The 20,061-nt window shown below is 40.3% G+C and overlaps 1 protein-coding gene across 2 annotated transcripts in view; it reads right to left on the reverse strand.

The window, feature by feature from the left end:
* Positions 1-215: 215 nt before the first annotated feature.
* Positions 216-20,061, reverse strand: part of LOC132818787 (fibroblast growth factor 10-like) — a 121,042-nt gene continuing 101,196 nt past the window's right edge. For both annotated transcript variants that reach the window (XM_060829874.1, XM_060829881.1), the window contains 2 exons: positions 5,428-5,531; positions 216-1,403 (listed from right to left, as the gene is read on the reverse strand). In XM_060829874.1, the coding sequence (XP_060685857.1) occupies positions 1,185-1,403; positions 5,428-5,531 (323 nt within the window). In that variant the 3' untranslated portion in view covers positions 216-1,184. The remainder of the gene's footprint in view (positions 1,404-5,427; positions 5,532-20,061) is intronic.

Genomic DNA, 20,061 nt, shown 5'->3' on the forward strand with positions numbered 1-20,061 from the left:
TGAACTATTCAAGAAAAAAAAACAGATTAAACATTTGACACACTGGCTAGAATTGCCTGGGAAGACACAAATTAAATAATCATGGGGCACCAGCAACAAAAGGGTTAAATTCTAGAATACATCTACTGTCTGTCAAAAACTCTCCTTTGTACCAAAAATACTATTCCCAAACAACAAAAATAAACAAACCACTTTACAATTATAAAGTATGAAGGGAATGCAGCATCAATATTCATCTTAATAGAAATATCTTTAAAAGTATTTAGAACAAAATACATTTTGATGACTACTTGTACTTTTCTACTCACTCTGCCAAAGAGGCTTAATGCAACTTACATACTGTGTGTTACAATGAAAAAGGGCTGTATACTGCTACTACTTTTCACTTGCTCTACCAAAATGAATCTATTTTTCAGCAAAATGGTTGGGGCCATTTTCAGAAAGTTAAAAGGTTGTGCTGTAATATTATTACTATTTTGATGACAAACATAAGCATTTATTTTTGAGATAATTTTCAATTAAGAATCAATACCAAGCTAACTTTAACAATAATTTACTTTGTGGAGTCTTGCTGGTTCTGCAATATAAGCATGCTTTAAAAATTATATTTAGAATTAATCATTTGAAGAGCAACTAAAGACTCATTTTGTTAGAGCAGCTTTACATTTCGTGCATTTATATATACTTTTCAAGCCTGTCTATTGTTGTGAAGTGTAGTTATAGAAAATACTTGCTTCGTGTCTGACCCAAAGTGCTTCCAGATAAACGTTTGTGTGTTTAACCACTCGTTTGATAATCAGGCTTGAATGAACATAAGGTCTTTGATATGGGTTAGTACTCCATAAATAACATCTTCTCACAAAGATCATACAACATTGTACAACTGCATTGCCTCTTGTGCTTAAGGATACATCACAAGATATTTTGCCATTGCCCGCTATGTTCTCTCTAATTGCTTCAATCTTTACTGGCACCAGAACTCCTTATGCCAGTAACAATGATTTGATTATCAAAGGTTTGTTCGAAGTTTTACAAGTCGACGTCTGTGAGTTTACTGCCTGAGCGCTGATAATGTTCATCATTAAGACTTCCACATTTAATAGAGTGTTGCCATGCTTGGAATGAAATGCAGTGTTGAATTAATACCAGCACTCTTTACTGTGAAAGTGTTGTCTTCATTGATTCTAGTCTGATATTAGAGAGATATCCTGCCTCACCACTATTGGTAGAAAATGGGCTGAAGGATGTTTCCGTCTTGTTTTGTGTCCTCGCCGTGGAGACCCTTTTCCATTTAAAGCCACAAACATTTGTCGTTCATTGTGCTTCCACTTCATGGAAGCGTAGGTGTTGTAACCATTCTCTTCTATTCTTTCTTTAAGTTTGCAGTCATTATTAAAATCTTTCTGCAAAACAAAATTAAAACAATATTAAACTTCCAGAGTTACACATTCATCCTTAATTAGCTGCCAATTGCAATCACCAAAGTTTTCAGCTGCTGTGAAAATTAATAAATGTCTTTATTGTGAATTGAATGATTAACATGTCAGCACGTTCATGACATTTCTCTGATTAAAAGAACATTAACTACTTATTTGGTCAAGCACAAGCAGTCCTCTACTGCTACTGTGGATCAGAAGTTCAAGAGCAATGCCGAAGATGGGCAACGGGCTACGAACCCAGAGTTTGACAGAATTCTGAAGTTGGTATGAAAAGGCTGACTCTGATTGTGTGGTCAGTTCGGAGATGTGACATGCGCTGTCTGACCAATTCGGTATCTGTAATGGGCTTTTATGCAGCTTATGCCTCTTTATTAATGATGCTTCTGATGCCAGTGGCTGCCACCCTCAGTATTGGCACTCTACCACTCATGCCTTCAACAATGGTGTAACTAACCCTGCCACTGGCTGCTCACCCTAACCCTCATACAATCCAATCCTTATCTATTTAACCCATTGACTTACCAACTGCTGTGGGATGCTATTGCACCCCTTACTATGAATCCTGCTTTGACAGGCTTCATTACACTCCATTGTCCATGTGTCTAGACTGTGTCAGTATTATACTTGTTGCAGGTTTGTCAGTTCAGTTGTTAATCACTGTGTTTTGTGGAGGTGAGGTATTCTATAGTAGACCAGGGTTGGGGTGAAAACTATTGGAAGCCAGAATGTCTTGTTTGAATTTTTCCTGTTCCCCCTCTGACTATCCATATTCAAGTGGTCTTCTCAAGCTCTTCCAATCTTTGAATTATGAATGTATTGAAATCAAGATTTAGGGCTCCCTATCCTACCCTATCACATGCATACCTGGGATTCCAACTAAATATCTCAGCTCACTCCATTCTTAAAAATTCAGGCTTAATACTAAGTGAACATTATGAATTTATATCACTTCACCCTCCCATTCCACAGTCTCCTGTAATGAAATTAAGTCTATTAAGTAAGTGATAAACATTTAGTGATAAACATTGCTGAGTGAATGTCTTGGTACAACGTGACATTTAAATGACTCATAAAGCTATTTTTGACCTTAGATTGCCTTGACAATTTTGAGGTGGCTTTTTAAAAAATGTACATTGAAAGCTTTCCCTTATCCTGATTCCCTAAATTTGTTTGCTTAAGACAATAAATTTAATAATTTATTCATAAATTAAGATATATAACTAAATGAAAGCAAAGTAAAATAAAATTCAATTGGTGTTAGAGATTGTGCTTCATGTTATTTTTATTCAATTTGGCCCTGTGAATAAATTATTTTCAGATTGCTTATTCATTGCTGAAAGTTATCTTTGTAACTCTGTTCCCCAGAGAGAGTTATTCATGTGCAATAGAGTGTAACTGTTCTCAACATACAGCAATATCATTTTATGAGGACAGGAATCAGACAAACTGTCATGGGCAGTACATTCCAGCCAACTCACATCAATCATTGAACTACAGGGAGTTCCTGGATGGTGAAAACAAATCTGTTGCATGCTTTACAGATTTGCAAGCAATAATTAGAATACATATACTACTATTTGTTACCATGTCATGACTATCCCATGAACCTGTTGAATTGCACTTCGCTGGAACAGATTTTAATTTTTGCATTAATTCTGGTCTGATCTTATTTAAAAATACCTGCATATTCATCGTATATTTAAATAATTTATTATGACAAACATTACCCATGGATTTTATGGAAGGATTTTGCATTTTGGGTATTGGATCCAGAGTTTGGCAGCAAGTCCTTTTGCTTGGCTCTCCATCCCATCTATCCCATCAAGCTCATTGCCTCAAAGCTGATTACACAGACTCTGATTTCACACTCCCCCTTTTGAAATATTTTCAGGTTCAATTCCATTTCCTCTTGCAGTCTAACCGAGAATCATCTGCACCCATACATTCATGCCAGCTTTCTTCACTCCTGTAGTGATGATTGCTGATTTCATGACTCCTTTTCTCCACCATTTAAGACCTTCATTTCAATTTCTAGGCTATAAAATGGACCTTGTTACACATGAAGTCACATTTCTGAGGACCAAAGTCATGTGATTCAAAGACTGAATTATATCCAATCACAATTTGGGTAGAACCACTATCCAGATGTCCCTGGCAGCATCCTATAACAGGTATTCGATCCCTAATGTCCATCACCCAGGGGGCTAACATCCTTGCATGGTCTGCTCACATAAACAGGTGATGATGATGAGTTGGTCAGGCCTGCCCTGCTCAGGTTTCTTCATTTCCTGCCAACTGAAGGCAAACTTTAAGAGAATAATCTAATCAGAAAAACTCTTATGGAGCCAAAAGGTGACCGGAAGGCTCCTTTGACTCAATTGTCGTTGTGATGATCTTCCCCCATCTTGTTACCTGTTCCAACTTCTCTTCTAAATAAAATGGAAGCTGACAGTGACGGCCAAAAGTCTTGATGCCTCACACAGAAAACGATAATGAGTCCAATTTTGGGTGTACCTGGAGCTTCTTGGTTGGTTTTTAAGTTGTTTATACACTCCCAAAATTTCAGTTTGTATATGTTTCCAAAACCATTCCTTACATTTCTCCAAATTTCTACCTTTATAGTTTTTAATCAGTTCCTTGCATTCACAAATATTCCAAGAAGTTCCTTTACACCACTAACTTTAAGTAAATTCTAAAGTAAAAAGCAGAAAATGCTGCAAACACTCAGCAGATGAAGCGGCATCTTTGGAAACAGCAGCAGCTTAAATGTTTCAGTTCGATGATCTGCATTGATGTAAAAGGACATTGCTGTTTTCACAGCTGCTGCCAGAGTTACCGAACATTTCTAATATTTATTGATTTTACTCCAGATTTTCAACATTCTCAACATTTTCCCTTTAGTTTGTGTGCACTTGGGAATTTAATTGAAGTTTCTTTTGAGCAAACAGTGCAAACAGAGCAAAAGATATTTTGAATATATCTACCACACACAATAGTTTAAGGTCAACTTTGGGTAGTAGCATATCTGTGATCCTTGTTTTAATTATTTTTAATCAACCTGTTCAGACTTGGTATGACACATCTCCGGAGCACATAGAAATTGAACCTGGAACTTCTGGCTGAGAGGCTGGGATACTTCCACTGTGCCACAAAAGACCCCTATGATCGTTGTTCTATACTGAATTATGGCATTTCAAGTGCCATAATTGGCCTTAGTCCCTTTAGACGAGATGGAAGGGTGAATCAGCTGGGGTTTGTGTACTTCATTGTGGAATTGAATGAAAGCATATGAACTTTGGGTCAGCATGGTAGCACTGTTATCGCATAGCGCTAGAGACCAAGGTTTGAGTCCCACCTTGGGTGACTGTCTCCCCGTGGGTTTCGTCTGGGTGTTCTGGGTTCCTCCGACAATCCAAAGATGTGCAGCTTAGGTGAATTGGCCATGCTAAATGGCCCATAATGCTAGCTGCGTTACTCAGGGGTAAATATAGGGTAATGGAGTGGGTCTGGGTGAGTTACTCTTCAGAGGGTTGGTGTGGACTTGTTTCCACACTGTAGGGAATGGAATCTAAAAAAAAATTAACACTCTCTCTGTTGAAAAGCCTTATAGGAAAAATGTGTCTTGAAACGAGTATGATTTACCAGGTGGGGCCATACAGTATGTGTGGATTTGTACCCTGATGTAAGAAGGTATCTTAAGAATAGCTGAGGAGATGAATTGGACGAGAAGAAAAGTACCACAGAATTCATAAGAGGAATAAAGTTAATGCAGTAATTCCTGAATAATTAGTTCAGTTAAATCTAATCTAATCAACTTAAGCAACGCAGCAGTAATCTGACAGTTGATATGTTCTGTGACTTTAGCTTTGGCCTATTAGTAACTAATTCAATTGCTGACCACATTATAATCTGCAGATAATTAAGCCATTAATCATTATAATCTCTTTTTAACGATACTATAATTGAAATGCTTTTAAAGAGTACTTACTGAGCCATAGATCTTTCCTCTCTTGTTCATTGCCAAATAATAATTGCTGTTAATTGCTTTAATAGCCACAACGCCAACTTCCACGGATGTAATTTTCAGTATACCTGAAACAAAACAAAATAATATTATTACTTTCAAGACCACAGCAAGAGTATTTCAGAGAATATAGACTAATTGACACCAATTGCAAATAGAAAAATTATTTAAATAGACGCTGTAAAAAATGTCATTTCTGAAACTGCACATGCACCATTGAGGAAAGTATAGCAATTCAGAGTGCTAGGGAAATGAAGGTTGAGTAATATTACTGTTCCACAGTAAACTCAATTTCTTACAGTCACAGTTAAGTTCCTCACAATATAATATGAACATCTCTGTCTCACTGTCATAGTATAGTAAAAGGGAATGGTGTAGAAGAGGGTGTCACAATCGCAGTGGTTGGCCTGCAACAATGAATCAATAATGAACAAATATTTTGTTACATTTGATCTGAGTTGCATTTTAACAGTTATTAAAGCCTCATCATTGAGTATGAAGGGAGGAAAAAGACTGAGGGATCTATACACATAGAAAATGGAGCAGAAGTAGACCACCCAGCCCCTCAAGATTGTTTCACTATTCAATAAGATCATGGTCAATCCTTTTGAATGTTACACTCTCACCCACATCTGATAACATTTGATTCACTTGCAAAACAAGAATCTATTTACCTCTGTCTTAAAAATGCGACTGCTTTGAGATATTTTGCTGTCAACCTACTACCCAATTTTTCTTCAGAATCAGAATGATGTTGGGATTAAAGTTGCAATGAGAAACCAATGAGATCTCACTGAATAATGAAGCAGATGAGATGGGCTGAATGGCCTACTTCAGATCCTAGGTTGCATGGTCTTCTAGTCAACAATTTGCCTCATAACAGATGAAGCAGGGCTTCTGCTGGAAATACGTGGATTAAAAAGTTAAAGAGATCACCATTGGAAATTCAGAAAAGCCAGAAATTCAGGTTTGGAGAGGCTGGGTGAGAATGACACCTCTTACTATGACTCCATTGAAGACATCCAGACTAATGCTTAACTTTCTACTGTACCCTACCCTCATCATTCCTGCCTCATCTCGTCAAAGACACTCTGCCACTTGGAAACCATGGTGAAGTAGTTAAATTTCCGATGGTCATGTCCCCTTCCCACTGCCGATCTGTGCATTGCCAACATGTTACATTACGATCTTATACTCCACAACCACCTGATGAAGGAGCGGCGCTCCAAAAGCTACAGCTTCCAAATAAACCTGTTGGATTATAACCTGGTGTTGTGTAATTTTTAACTTTGTACGCCCCAGTCCAACACCAGCACCTCCAAATCTTGCCGACATGAGCAGCCTGTCAGTTCTCTGCAAATGAGACTCATCTGTACAAATGTTTGGTAACATCAGCAGTAGCCAATCCATAATAAGAGTCATCATCAAAAGTCAAGCAACTATTATGCAAAGTAGTTCATAAATGGAAAATCATGAATAATCATTTTAACTGATCACGTTTTTAAAAAATCTAACAGGGAACTGAAGTGAAACTGTTCAAATAGTGACACAGATATAGAGTGACTTCATGAATATGTGAACCAAGAGATAGCTGAAGCAAGCAAAAGACACAATGGTATGTGTTTGTACAGAATTATGAGACCATCTTGACCATTGAACTCCTGTGAACAAACTGTATTTAGCATTTACAAACAAATGTCTGTGGTTCCATTATGTCTGGATTGATATCCATACGTCTTGGAGAGTCTAATCTCAAAATGGCTTCAGAGGATAAAACCCATTCATTAATCATGTTATGCTTATAAACCCAAAATATTTTCTTTTGATCGTCTTTATGTATTAATGGTTTATCCATGAACCCAAGATGTGATAATGACAGAAATTTTAAGATTGGTGGCCAATTATTTCCACGGCTATAATTTTTACACTGTAAGAAGAAATATTTGGGGACAGATTAAGATTTGCTTGGTTAAGGCAGGGATGATCTTCATAGGTGACAACATACTTCCATGGTAATTGTTTGGTGAGTGTTGCTCAAGTGTTGTTGAGAATAAAAAGGAACAAAATTTATTAGTGTTGATTGAATTTGAAGTTATCAGTGGTATAATAGTCAAGTAAAATGTACTCAGTTATGATCTTTGATCAACTTACCCCAGCAGGAAGGATCCAGGCCAGACTCTGGAATTACAGTATTAGAAGAGAGATGCGTTTTTTACTTCCAGAGGAAAGTGCTCCAATCCCATAAACCACTGACAATATCAGCTGAATATAAAAGAGCCAACATTGATTCTCTGTGCATCAGGACAATGTCACTCTAGCTTCTTACACTTTAACGAGAATTTCCATCCACCTTAGTAGAATTAATGCAATTGCAGCAACTGAGACTGCCCAATCAAGCAGAACTCAATGTTAAATTTGATGTTCTAATGTCAGAGCTGTGCGGCAAAACAAAGATCATGCAGCATATGGATGTAATACAATATGATGTATTTTTAAGTTTGTATTGATTATTACTGTCACGAACATCAACACTTTTAGACATAATTTATCAATACCCTTAGTAAGGTTTCACTTTTTAATAAATTTTTAATAAATTTTGTTCAGCAAAGTTTCACATCAAGTTGAATGATATGATCACAATGTTTAAGAAGCATTTACACAGACATCTGAACAAGCAGAAAATAGTGGGATATGGACAATGTGCAAACAGATGGGGTTAGGATAGAATGGTCAGCACAGACATAGGCCCTTCAGCCCACACTGTTGTGTCCAGCATTTATCTTAATCTAAGATCAGCCTAATCTACACACCCCTCAATTTACTACCATCCATGTACTTGTCCAGCAGTCACTTAAATGCCCCTAATGTCCCTGACTCTACCATTGACTTTACACAGAAGGTGGTAGGTGCCTGGAACACGTTGCCAGCAAAGGAAGTAGAGGCAGGCATGGTAGATTCATTTAAGATGCCTCTGGACAGATTCATGAGTAAGTGGAGAGCAGAGGGATACAGATGCTTTGGAATTGGGTGAAAGGTTTAGACAGTAGATTTGGATTGGCTCACGCTTGGAGGGCCGAAGGGCCTGTTCCTGAGCTGTAAATTTTCTTTGTTCTTTGTTCTTTTTTCTGCATAAAGAACCTACCTCTGACATCTCCCCGATACCTTTCTCCAATCACCATAAAATTATGACCCCTCATGACAGTCATTTCTGCTTGGGGAACTGTCTCTGACTGTCTACTCTATCCATGCCTCTCATTACCTTGCACATCATAATCAAGCCACCTCTCTTCCATCTTCTCTCAGTGTGAAAAGCCCTAGCTCACTCAACCTCTCTTTATAAGACATGCCCTCCAATCCAGGCAGCATCCTGGTAAATCCACTTTGCACCCTCTCTAAATCATGTACATCTTTCCAATAATGTGGTGATCAGAACTGGAGACAATATTCCATGTGTGGTTTAACCAGGGTTTTATAGAGCAGCAACCTCATGGCTCTTCAACTCAGTCCCACTGTTAACAAAAGCTAAAACACCATACACCTTCTTAACAATCCTATCAACTTGGGGAGCAACTTTGAGGGATCTATGTACATGGACCTGCTGTTCCTCCACACTGCCAAGAATCCTGTCTTTAACCCTGCATTGAATGCATTCATATCAAATTCAAATTTGACCTTCCACAATGAAACACTTTGCATTTATCCAGGTTGAACTCTATCTGCCACTTCTCAGCCCAGCTCTACATCCTTGTCTTGTTGTAGCCTGCAGCACCCCTCAACACTATCTACAACACCTCGACCTTTGTGTCATCAGCAAACTTACTCATCCATCCTTCCACTTCTTCATCCAAGTCATTTATAAAATCTACAAAGTGCAGAGACCAAGAATAGATCCCTGTGGGACACCAATGGTCACTGACCTCCAGAAAGAATACTTTCCATCACTACCACTCGCTGTCTTCTTTCAGTCAGCCAATTCTGTATCCAGCCAGCCAAATTTCCCTGTATCCCATACCTCCTAACTTTCTGAATGAGCCTACGGTGGGGAACCTTATCGAATGCCTTCCTGAAATCCGTATGCACCACATCCACTGCTCAACCTTTGTCAACTTGTCTCAAGTTGATAGTTACAAATCCTATCTCTCAGAATCCTTTCCAGTACCTTGCTTACCACAGATGTAAGACTGACTGGTCTGTTATTCCCAGAGATTTCCCTATTCCCTTCTTGAACAGAGGAACAACATTCGCCTCCTTCCAATCAGCCGGTACTATTCCCTTAGAGAGTGAGGATGCAAAGATTATCGCCAGAGGCACCGCAATCTCATTCCTCGCTTCCCAGAGAACCTTGGATATATCTGCTCCGGCCCTGGGGTCTTATCTATCTTGATGTTTCCCAGAATTTCCAGCACATCCATGTCCTTAATATCAATCTGTTCAAGCCTATTAACCTGGTCCGCAGTGTTCTCACTATCAACAAGGTCCCTCTCTCTAGTGAACGCTGAAGCAAAAAACTAATTTAGGGCCTTCCCTATCTCTTCAGTCTCCAGACTCAAGTTCCCTCCACTATCTCAGATCAGCCCACCCTCTGTCTGATCATTCTCTTATTCCTCACGTAAGTGTAGAAAGCCTTCGGGTTGTCCCTCATCCTTCCTGCCAAGATTTCTTTGTGCCCTCTCCTAGCTCTCCTCAGTCCATTTTTCAATTCTTTCCTGGCTACCCTGGAATCCTCTAAAGCTGGGCCAGATCTTTGCTTCCTCAACCTTAAGTAAGATCCTTCTTCCTCTTGATGAGAAACTCCTCTTCTCTTGTCATCCAAGGCTCCTTCACCTTACCATTCCTTGCCTGTCTCAGTGGGACAAAGTTGTCCAACACTCACACAAGTGCTCCTTAAACAGCCTCCACATTTCTGTTGTACATTTCCCATAGAACAAATGTTCCCAATTTATACTGCACATCACCTTTCTAATAGCAGTGTAATTTCCACTCCCCCAATTAAGTACTTTCCCATACTGTCTGTTCCTATCCCTTTCTATAGCCATGGTAAAGGTGACACAGCTGTGGTCACTGCCACCGAAATGCTCTCCCACTGAGAGATCTGATACCTGGCCTGACTTGATGCCTAGCACTAAATCCAATATGGCCTCCTCCCTTGTTGGCCTTACCGCATATTGAGTCAGGAATCCTTCAACACCTGACAAAATCAGCTCCATCCAGACCATCTGCTACTAAGGAGATTCCAATTAATATTGGGGAAGTTGAAGTCATTCACATCAACAAGCCTGTTACTTCTGCACCTTTCCAAGATCTGCTGTCCAATTTGTGCTTCCATCTCTCTGCTGCTAATGGAAGGTCTACAGAAAACACCCAATAAAGTGACTGCTCCTTTCCTGTTAATGACCACCACCCATACTGACTCAGTAGACAAACCCTCCTCAACAACCTCCATTTCATGCACCTGTGATGCACTCTCTAATTAATGATGTTACTCCCCCTCTTCTTTTACCCCCCTCCCTGTTCTTTTTAAAATATCTAAACTCTGGAACATCCAGCAACCATTCCTGCCCCTGTGGAATCCATGTCTCCATTATGGCCACAACATCTTAGTTCCAAGTACTGATCCATGCTCTAAGTTCATTACTCTTATTCCCGACACTTTTTGTATTGAAACAGACACACTTTAGCCCATCCCTTTGCCCTATCAACTATGTATCCTTCCTGATAGACTTTCTGCATTCTCTTTCTGTCTGTTCAACAACCACCCCCTCCTTTGATCTTTAGCTCTGGTTTTCACCCCCTTGCCAAACTAGTTTAAACCCTCCCAAAGTGCTCCAGCAAATCTCCCGCTCAGAATATGGGTCCAGTTTAAGTGCAACCCGTCCATCATGTACAGGTCTCACCTTCCCCAGAAGGTACCCCAATGATCAATGATCAACCCCAATGCCCTCCTGCACCAGCCCTGTGCTTAGCTTCACTCACTCCCTGTTCCTCCCCTTACTAGCACGTGGCACTGGTAGTAATCCTGAGATTACTACTTGGTTTATCCTGCATTTTAGCTTCCAAAATAACTCCCTGAGATCACTTTTTAGATCCTCCTCCCTTTTCCTACTATGTTATTGGTGCCAGTGTGCACCACGGCTTCTGGCTGCTCACTGTCCCCCTTCAGAATCTTGTAGACTCAATCACAGATATCCCGGACCCTGGCACCAGGGAGGCAACATACCTTCTGGGAGTGCCCTTCGAGACCACAGAATCTGCTGTCCTTTCCTCTAACTACAGTATTGAGTCTCCTACCACTGGCTGTTTTCTAATCACCCACCTTCCCTTTTGATCCACAGAGCCAGACTCAGTGCCAGAGAGCTGGCCACTAAAGCTTTCCCCTGGTAGGTCATCCCCCCCACCCCCCCACCTCCCAAACAGTGTCCAAAACGATATGCTTTTTGAGGGAAATGGCCACAGGGGATCCCTGCATTGCCTGTTCCCTTTTTGCCCCCGACCGTAATACATCTATCTTTTTCTTGTACCTGAGATGAGAGTGCCTCCCTGTAACTCCTCTCTATTACCCCATCCACCTCCTGAACGATCCGAAGTATATCCAGCTCCAGCTCCAGTTGCCTAATGCAGTTTCCGAGGAGCTGGAGTTGGGAGCACTTCCTGCAGATGAAGTCAGTGGGGACGCATGATGGGCCGAAGGGCTTGTTCCTTTGCTGTATTTTTCTGTGTTGTATACAGGCAACCATCAATTACAACATTACAGTGTGCAACAGAAGGTTATGTTGAATCTGATAAGCAAGCATTTTGATCAAATTTTAAGCCAATGTGGTAAGGCATATTTAGTGCATAATTAACTAATTATTAACTAGTAGCAATAAAGGAGTTAAATGTTTATTGCCCATAGCCTTCGTTATTTAAGGTTATACTATAGCGTACTAAGGATATGAGATTTTGGGCTGTTTCATTAACAGGCAGACCTGACCACTGTAGCTTTCCCCTGGTACATCGCTCAGCTCCACCCTCCCCCCCAACAGGATCCAAAACAGCATACTTATTATTGAGGGGAACGGCCACAGGGGATCCCTGCACTTCCTGTTGCCTTTTGAGGTTGTGCTATAGAGTACTGAGATTATGAGATTTTGGGCTGTTCCATAAACAGGCAGATCTGAGTTGACTTGTTTATTGTTGGATTATTGTTGCTTTTCATCTGAATCATAGTGACAAGATATGGGTAAGGCAAGGACAGGGAGGCAGGCTATTGCAGCCCTCCTGTGATTCAGTTGCATGGCCTCAAGATTGGTATGTACACTTCCTGCTCACACTGCTGTGCTACTAAGTAAACAAGGACCTAGGTGACTGCTGTCCGCAGGGTGTGAACATCTGCTGCCCAGCTGGTCCCAGCTAAATTGTGGATTAACTTGATTAAATTGAGTCTGGTCTTTATCTTGGCTTGAGTTTTCTTCAGATGTTGACGGTTTGATAAACTACAATCCAGAACCACTCCAAGGTAATTTGGAAAATTGCGTGTTCAGTTGTGTAGTAGGGAGCACACAAGGAGTGCTTTACTTGTTGGGAGTTCAAATGCAATGCAGAGACAAGTGTTTTCTAAAGATTTGGACAAAGCTGCCATGGTTTATATTAGACCGAAAGTCTTCTGAAAGCATATGTTCTGCTAGGGGAAAAGTTCTCGCTTAGATGGCTATCACAAGGTCATCTGCGCAATCTAAATTTCTTTGACTGAGTCGGCGAGATGAATATGAACAAAATGATAGTGCCAAGTCTGAACCACGCAAGGGAGGAAGATATCAGTCTTCACCTTTTTTTTCTGCTAAGCACAACAGCATGAGTAGTGACGTTATCCAAGCGATCAAATGACCATCGATGGCAATCAGAAAAGAAGCACTCACTCCATTTTGCTACGAATATTGTAGTTAATGGGCTCCTACTTTCTAATGGCCAGGCTGTTAGTGTTACACAGCGGGACCCTGTGGAATCCCCAGTTATACAGACTCCTTGGGATTGCCCTGGTAATTAAAAATATTGCTGGGCAATTCTCCTTTGCTTGGATCCCTCCCGCAGTATCCACTTGAATCTGGGAATTCAGAATGTGCAGCTACAGTTAACTACATTAGTACCCAGGAAATGTTAGACTTTTTAAAAATCAAACTTCTGGATAACTATTAGACTGACACTCATCCAAAGTATCACACATACCCTCAACCACACCTACCCTAGACTCCTTCCATCCCCTTGACACTGCTGCAGGAAGGCAGTCGAGAGTGTGGTGCTGGAAAAGCACAGCAGATCAAGGCAGCATCTGAGGAGCGGGACAATCGACGTTTCAGGCAAAGGTTATCATCAAGAATCAGGTTTATGCTCGAAACGTCGATTCTCCTGTTCCTTGGATGCTGCCTGACCTGCTGTGCTTTTCCAGCATCACACTTTTGATTCTGATCTCTAGCATCTGCAGTCCTCAATTTCTCCTCAAGAAGGCAGTGGGCTGTATAATGAGACCTGAAAGTGTAATATACCTGGAGACATTGGGGCCTGTTTGTGGGGAACTCTGCAATCTGTACAAAACCAAGAGCTCAAGCTTGCTTCTTCGGGTTGTGGATTGGGAGAGAAGTGCTCGCTATAAGAATGATTTGGAGATGCCGGTGTTGGACTGGGCTGTACAAAGTTAAAAATCACACAACGCCAGGTTATAGTCCAACAGGTTTAATTGGAAGCACTAGCTTTCGGAACGCCGCTCCTTCATCAGGTGGTTGTGGAGGGCACAATTGCAAGACACAGAATTTATAGCAAAAAAAGCTTTAAGAAAGCTTTAAGAAACATGATCTGTCACCTGCTTAATACAAACATGTACTGCAGATTGACTGGAGTTACTGATATTCACTGTGACAACCTGAAAGGAGCCTGAGGCAAGGCAGTTCAGGCTGCAGTGACCTCGGCTGCTACGATTGGTCATGCCAGAAGGATTCTATTAAGAAAAAAGTGGAAGACCAGTTGCTTATTGAGATTTCACATTGCTATTTATCAGTAGAGCAGCAAAGCAAAAGTACGCAATTCAAACTATATATCTCCCAAAGCCTTTCAGCATTTTACCAGGGAATAACTGAGGTGCTGGCTGAACGTGTACCATCTTGTGGATACAGACCAGGAGCTAGCAATGTGAGAATGGTTTAAGGGGTGCCAATTAAAAGCAAATGATGAGATTGGCATATCTTTATCATGGTTCCGCTGAGAAACTCTGGGCACCAACATCGAGGGCTGCCTGAAAACCAAAACATCATGTGTCCCATGTGCTTTTTTTTCTGCTACTATCCTGTTTTTGTTAGATGTAAATGATTTGATAAATCGGTAAAAATGACCCCTGTTTATTCCTTGGCATAATAGACAATGACAATTTTACAAAAACCCAAATCTGCGTTCTAGAACAACACATCTGACCACTTCAGTATTTACGGACACCAAGAGATGGATGTAATTTGAGGCCCCATTCCCACCCTGGCGCAAACCAGAATGGGTGACAGTCTCCTGCTCTGCTCTCCCATGCTGAGGTGGTTGTCTGCGGATTACACTACTTGCAAATTTGGTTGAATTTCAATGTTTAATTTTTAAAGAATTTGCTTTGTGCTAGGAAGAATAGAAACACCCCACGTTTCGGATTTCTGATAATGAATTGGGGGACATATTCAGATAACGGCACTATGTAACTTGCATCATAAAACAATCATTTAAAACAGATTTTCATTAAAGACAAACTGAAACTAAAAAAAGATTCATCCTCAGGTTCCACAAGTCGACATGTTCATTGGTTACCTGATAGATTGATTTGCTGTGGTTTCGATAAATATTCAGTGAACCATTTGCAGTACTTAACCTGCTGATTTGCTTGTCTGCTGATAAATTAGATGCAGATAGCACATAAACTAAATTATACACTGACAATGTGATTTTCTTTATTCGTGTATTCATGGTTTCCAGGAATTCCAATCAACTGCAAGCAGGAGTAAACTTCAGTTGAATTCATGAGAAAAGACATTGAGTGGGTAATAACAATTTTAGCTAACGGTCTTTCAAATTATCTTTGCTCTCCTTAAGGCGCATATTCCACAGAGACGAGTACCGAGTGCATGCTATGTGCTTTACCATAGGAACTTACTTGTTCTAACTTATTATTTGAGCACTGTTAATTTCAGTTTGTTTTACATGCATGACAGTTGCAGTTTTTTTTTCAAACAAAAGCATTTTCCATTAATTATCATAATTAAAGCCATCTAGTTTGACCATGTGTGTATTTTGAAAGGGAGGTTTGCCATCATTTTTGATGAGGTTCAGTTGACAAATACTTACAATCGGCAATAAATTCCACCCTCTCCTGCCAGGTAGAAGATATAAAAGTTCGTAAACATGTACAAGATTCAAGAACAATGGACCTTGTTAACACTGAAGCTGAATTCTCTCTGCATCTTCTCAGCAGCTGTAACACAGTATTCTGCCCTCTGTTCTGTTACCCTGATACATTTGTACAGTATGATTCATTGTAAAGCATATAATACAACACTTTTCACTGTGTCTTGTTACACATGATGGTAATAAATCAAATCAACTCAAAAGGAATATTTAAAGTAACTCAATATATTCCGGTCAGTAAAATTGCACTAACTAAAACAAAAGGTGTAACTCTTTAAAAAAAGTCAAAACTTCAAGAAAGAACTGTAACACACACTGCAAAAATTCTTCCCATGTGAATAGAAAGTTGCTGTAGCTGCATTGCAGCAGTTTCTGTTACAAATAATATTTTAGTATTATTTCAAACATTTTCAATCCCAAATTTACATGCAAGAAAGCAACATGCTTGCAGAGATGGCGAGCTTGTAATATGAGGAGTAATTATGCAATGGACATGTCCGGACTGGAAAGGACCGAGAGACTGCATCATTGCGGCTGTTAGGAGTTCACAAAAGAGACTAGGTAATATCAACCATAAGATGTGGTTTAATCTTCAGAATAGCAAATCCAGAGAAAATGTCTGCAGATGCATAATTTCTCCTTGTGTCTATGTGGGTTTTCTCTGGGTCCTCTGATTTACTCCCACAGTCCAAAGACGTCAGGTGAGGTGGATTGGCCGTGCTAAATTGTCCATAGTGCCTAGAAATGTGCAGACTAGGTGGATTAGCCATAGGAGATGCAGGGTACAGGGATAGGTTGGGGTGAGGGGAGGTTTGGGTGGGATGTTCTTCGGAGAATTGGTGTGGACCTGATGGGTTGGGTGACCTTCTTCCATGCTTCAGGGATTCTTAGATTCTTAACTTCTGAAGCAAGAGGTCAGAAATGGCAGTAAAGCTTTACTTTGTAAAAGAGCTTTGGAGGGAGAGGGAATAGGGACCATATCCTGATTGTATTCATGCCAGATCCCCTACCCCACCCTGCCATCCACATCCAAGTCTGGTCTCAAGGAATTTTCATTTTTATTCATTCACAAGATATGGGCTGGATCCATAGTTATTGTCCATTTCTAATTGCCCAGAGGGTTGTTAAGAATCAACTTACATTGCTGTGGGTCTGGAGTCACATGTAGGCCAGACCAGGTAAGGATAGCAGTTTTCCTCCCTAAAGGACAATAGTGAACCAGATGGGTTTTCTCATTGGTTTCATGGTCATTGTTAGATTCTTCATTCCAGATTTTTATTAATTTAAACTCCCTCATCTACTATGATCTGAACCTGGATCTCCATAACTGGCTGGATACCTGGATTAATAGTCTAATGGTAATACCATCCCTTGGATTAATTTAGCTGCTTTCAGGTTGATTGTTGGTTGATTCCTACTGAATTAGTAGAAATGCTTAGAGGTTTCTACAGCCGGATTAAAGTTGGTGAAATCCACATGAAGTCACGTGGCATGAAGTCCTCACTTTGAAGTTTTTGTTCAGACTATTTGCTCTCAAGCATATGTTTTGCAAATTTCCACCTTGGTCTGCAGCATAACAGGAAGAATTACAAAACCTGCCCCTGACTTTGCCTTCACAAAGTTTCCACTTGTAGACTTATCTGTCTATCACAGTATCAAAGAGCCCGTGACTACTGCACAGTGTTTGTGATGAAGTTCGATCTTCAAATCGAGGATGCATTTATTTGTATTGTGTGGCACAATCACTGTGCTTAATGGGGTGGATTTCAGATCTAGAAGCTCAAAGCTGGGCATCCAAGAGGTGCTACTGGGCATTAGAAGCAGCAGCTGCAGCATTGTTTTCGACTGTAAACTATAACCTCATGATTGGCATAAACCCTCACTGATGTACTGGGTTTGCCCAATGTTGATGACAGGGATATTTGTGGAGCTTATGTCTCCTATTCATTGTTTACTTGTTCACCACCATTCCTCATGGCCACTCTACCATTACCGTCAAGTCAGGGGATGAATGCTGGTTCAATGAAGAGTGCAAGAAGATATACCAGGAGAAGTTCAAGATATACTTAAAATGTGGTGTCAACCTGCTGAAGCTTCATCAGATGTGTTAGACAGAAGCAGCAGCATGCAATAGACAGAGATAAGCAATCACATGAGCAATGGATCAGATCTAAACCAAAGTTCTCTCACATCCAGTTATGAACAGTTATAGACCAGTAAAGAATAAAGTTCTGCAAATATCTCCATCAACAACACTGGGGGAGCCCAGCATGCTAATTCAAGCTATAAGGCTGAAGAGTTACAACATTTTTCATTTTTCAGTCAGAAGTGCTGAGTGAATGATTCATTTTAGTCTGCTCTGGGTGTCTCGAGAATCAAAGATGTCATTTTTCAGCCAATTTGATTAATTCCATATGATATCAAGAAATGGCTGAAAGCCCTGCATACTGCACAGTATAGGGGACCTGACAACATTCCAGCAACAGTAGTGTAGACCTGTCCTGCAGAATTTGCTGCAGAGCAGATATTTCTACCTGGCAACAAGTAGGCCATAACATTTCCAACCAGAGATTACCTAGCCATCTCCATCAATGGTAATACTATCACTGAATCTCCAGTAGCAACATGCTGGGGTTTACCACTGGATCAGCCATAAAAATATGTTGTGTATAAGTGAAGAGGCTGAGATTTCTACAGTGAGACCTCCTGTCTCTCCAATGCTTGTCCACAATCTTCAAGACACAATTCAGGACACAATAGAATATATCCCACTTGCTTGGATGAATGTAGCTCCAATGTAATTTAAGGGGCAGTATGGTGGCTCATTGGTTAACAATGCTACCTTAGTGTTATGGACCAGACCCCTCAAAACATTTCAAGAAAGTAGCCCAGACCCTAACTTTGCTAGCTGTTTTAAGTAGGTGTACAGTGGATATTCCAGGAGAGATGCAGCTGATCAACAAACAGTGTTTATTTACAAGATTACTGAATGAAACAGAAAAAAAAGAACAGAATACTGAAAAGCCAACAGATTAACCCAACTTAATGGTGCTGTTCCCAATACTTGCAACAATCCCCATAAACACTCCTTAGGACAGAAAGTAAAATCAAACACAGGGTCTTTCTGGAGAGAAGTCAGAAAGAGATCAGCATGGACCTGTCTCTTTGAGTGCAGCAGATTTTTCAACACACTGCTAAAAAACAGAGAAATGCTGAGCTGGGAGAACTGGCAACTCCTCTTTCATTGCACAAGATTTTTTTTTCAAAACTTAAAAGCCTTTTGCCTGAGACAGTATCTGTTAGCTGTAATCAGTTTGGCCCTAAAACCCTTCAATTTAGACTTTTCAGAGTCTGTGTCTTTTACAACCTCTCTGAAAAGAAACCCAAGAACAATAGCATCATCACAACAGTGCCAGGAACCTGGGTTTGATTCCACCCTTGGGTGACTGACTGTATGGAGTTTGCACATTCGTACTGTGTCTGCTTGGGATTCCTTCAGGTGCTCCGGTTCCCCCCACAGTCCAAAGATGTGTAAGTTAGGTGAATTGGCCATGCCAAGTTTCCCATAGTGTCCAGGGATGTGTGAGCTAGGTGGACTAACCATGGGGAATGCAGGGTTACAGGGAAAAGGGTAGGGGTTTGGTTCTGGGTGGGATACTGTTCAGAGGGTCAGCATGAATTTGATGGGTTGAGTGACCTGCTTCCATACTATAAGATTCTATGAAGAAGCTTCACACCATACAGGACAAGGCAATGCACTATCCACCAATTATACATTCTCTTTCTACCATCAGTGCACAGTGATCATTGTGAGTGCTGTTTACAAGATACACTGCTGCGATTCAACAAAGCCTTCTCAACAGCACCTTCCCTATTCAGGCCTTCCATTTCCTGAATGAACAAGGGCAGCAGATCTCGCCAGTAACCTCCACGTCCCATGAATGAGTTAAAATTTAAATAAAGTAAAAAGCATGACAATCTGAAGGCTTAGTGTTATTATGAAAATTATAGTAGTTATGTATGGAAGTATGTTACTCCAAAACAAAATGTGATTTTGGAAACATTATTTGGTTCTGTATTTAGCATTTTGGAGTTTATGTCATTCAGTTAAAGCCAAAAATCATTTATCTTGGAATGATTACAGATATGGCAAATATGAAAATAAAGTAATTGTACAAGTATTGTTGCAATTAT

Source organism: Hemiscyllium ocellatum, chromosome 1 (assembly GCF_020745735.1).
Source record: "Hemiscyllium ocellatum isolate sHemOce1 chromosome 1, sHemOce1.pat.X.cur, whole genome shotgun sequence".
Taxonomy (NCBI): domain Eukaryota; kingdom Metazoa; phylum Chordata; class Chondrichthyes; order Orectolobiformes; family Hemiscylliidae; genus Hemiscyllium; species Hemiscyllium ocellatum.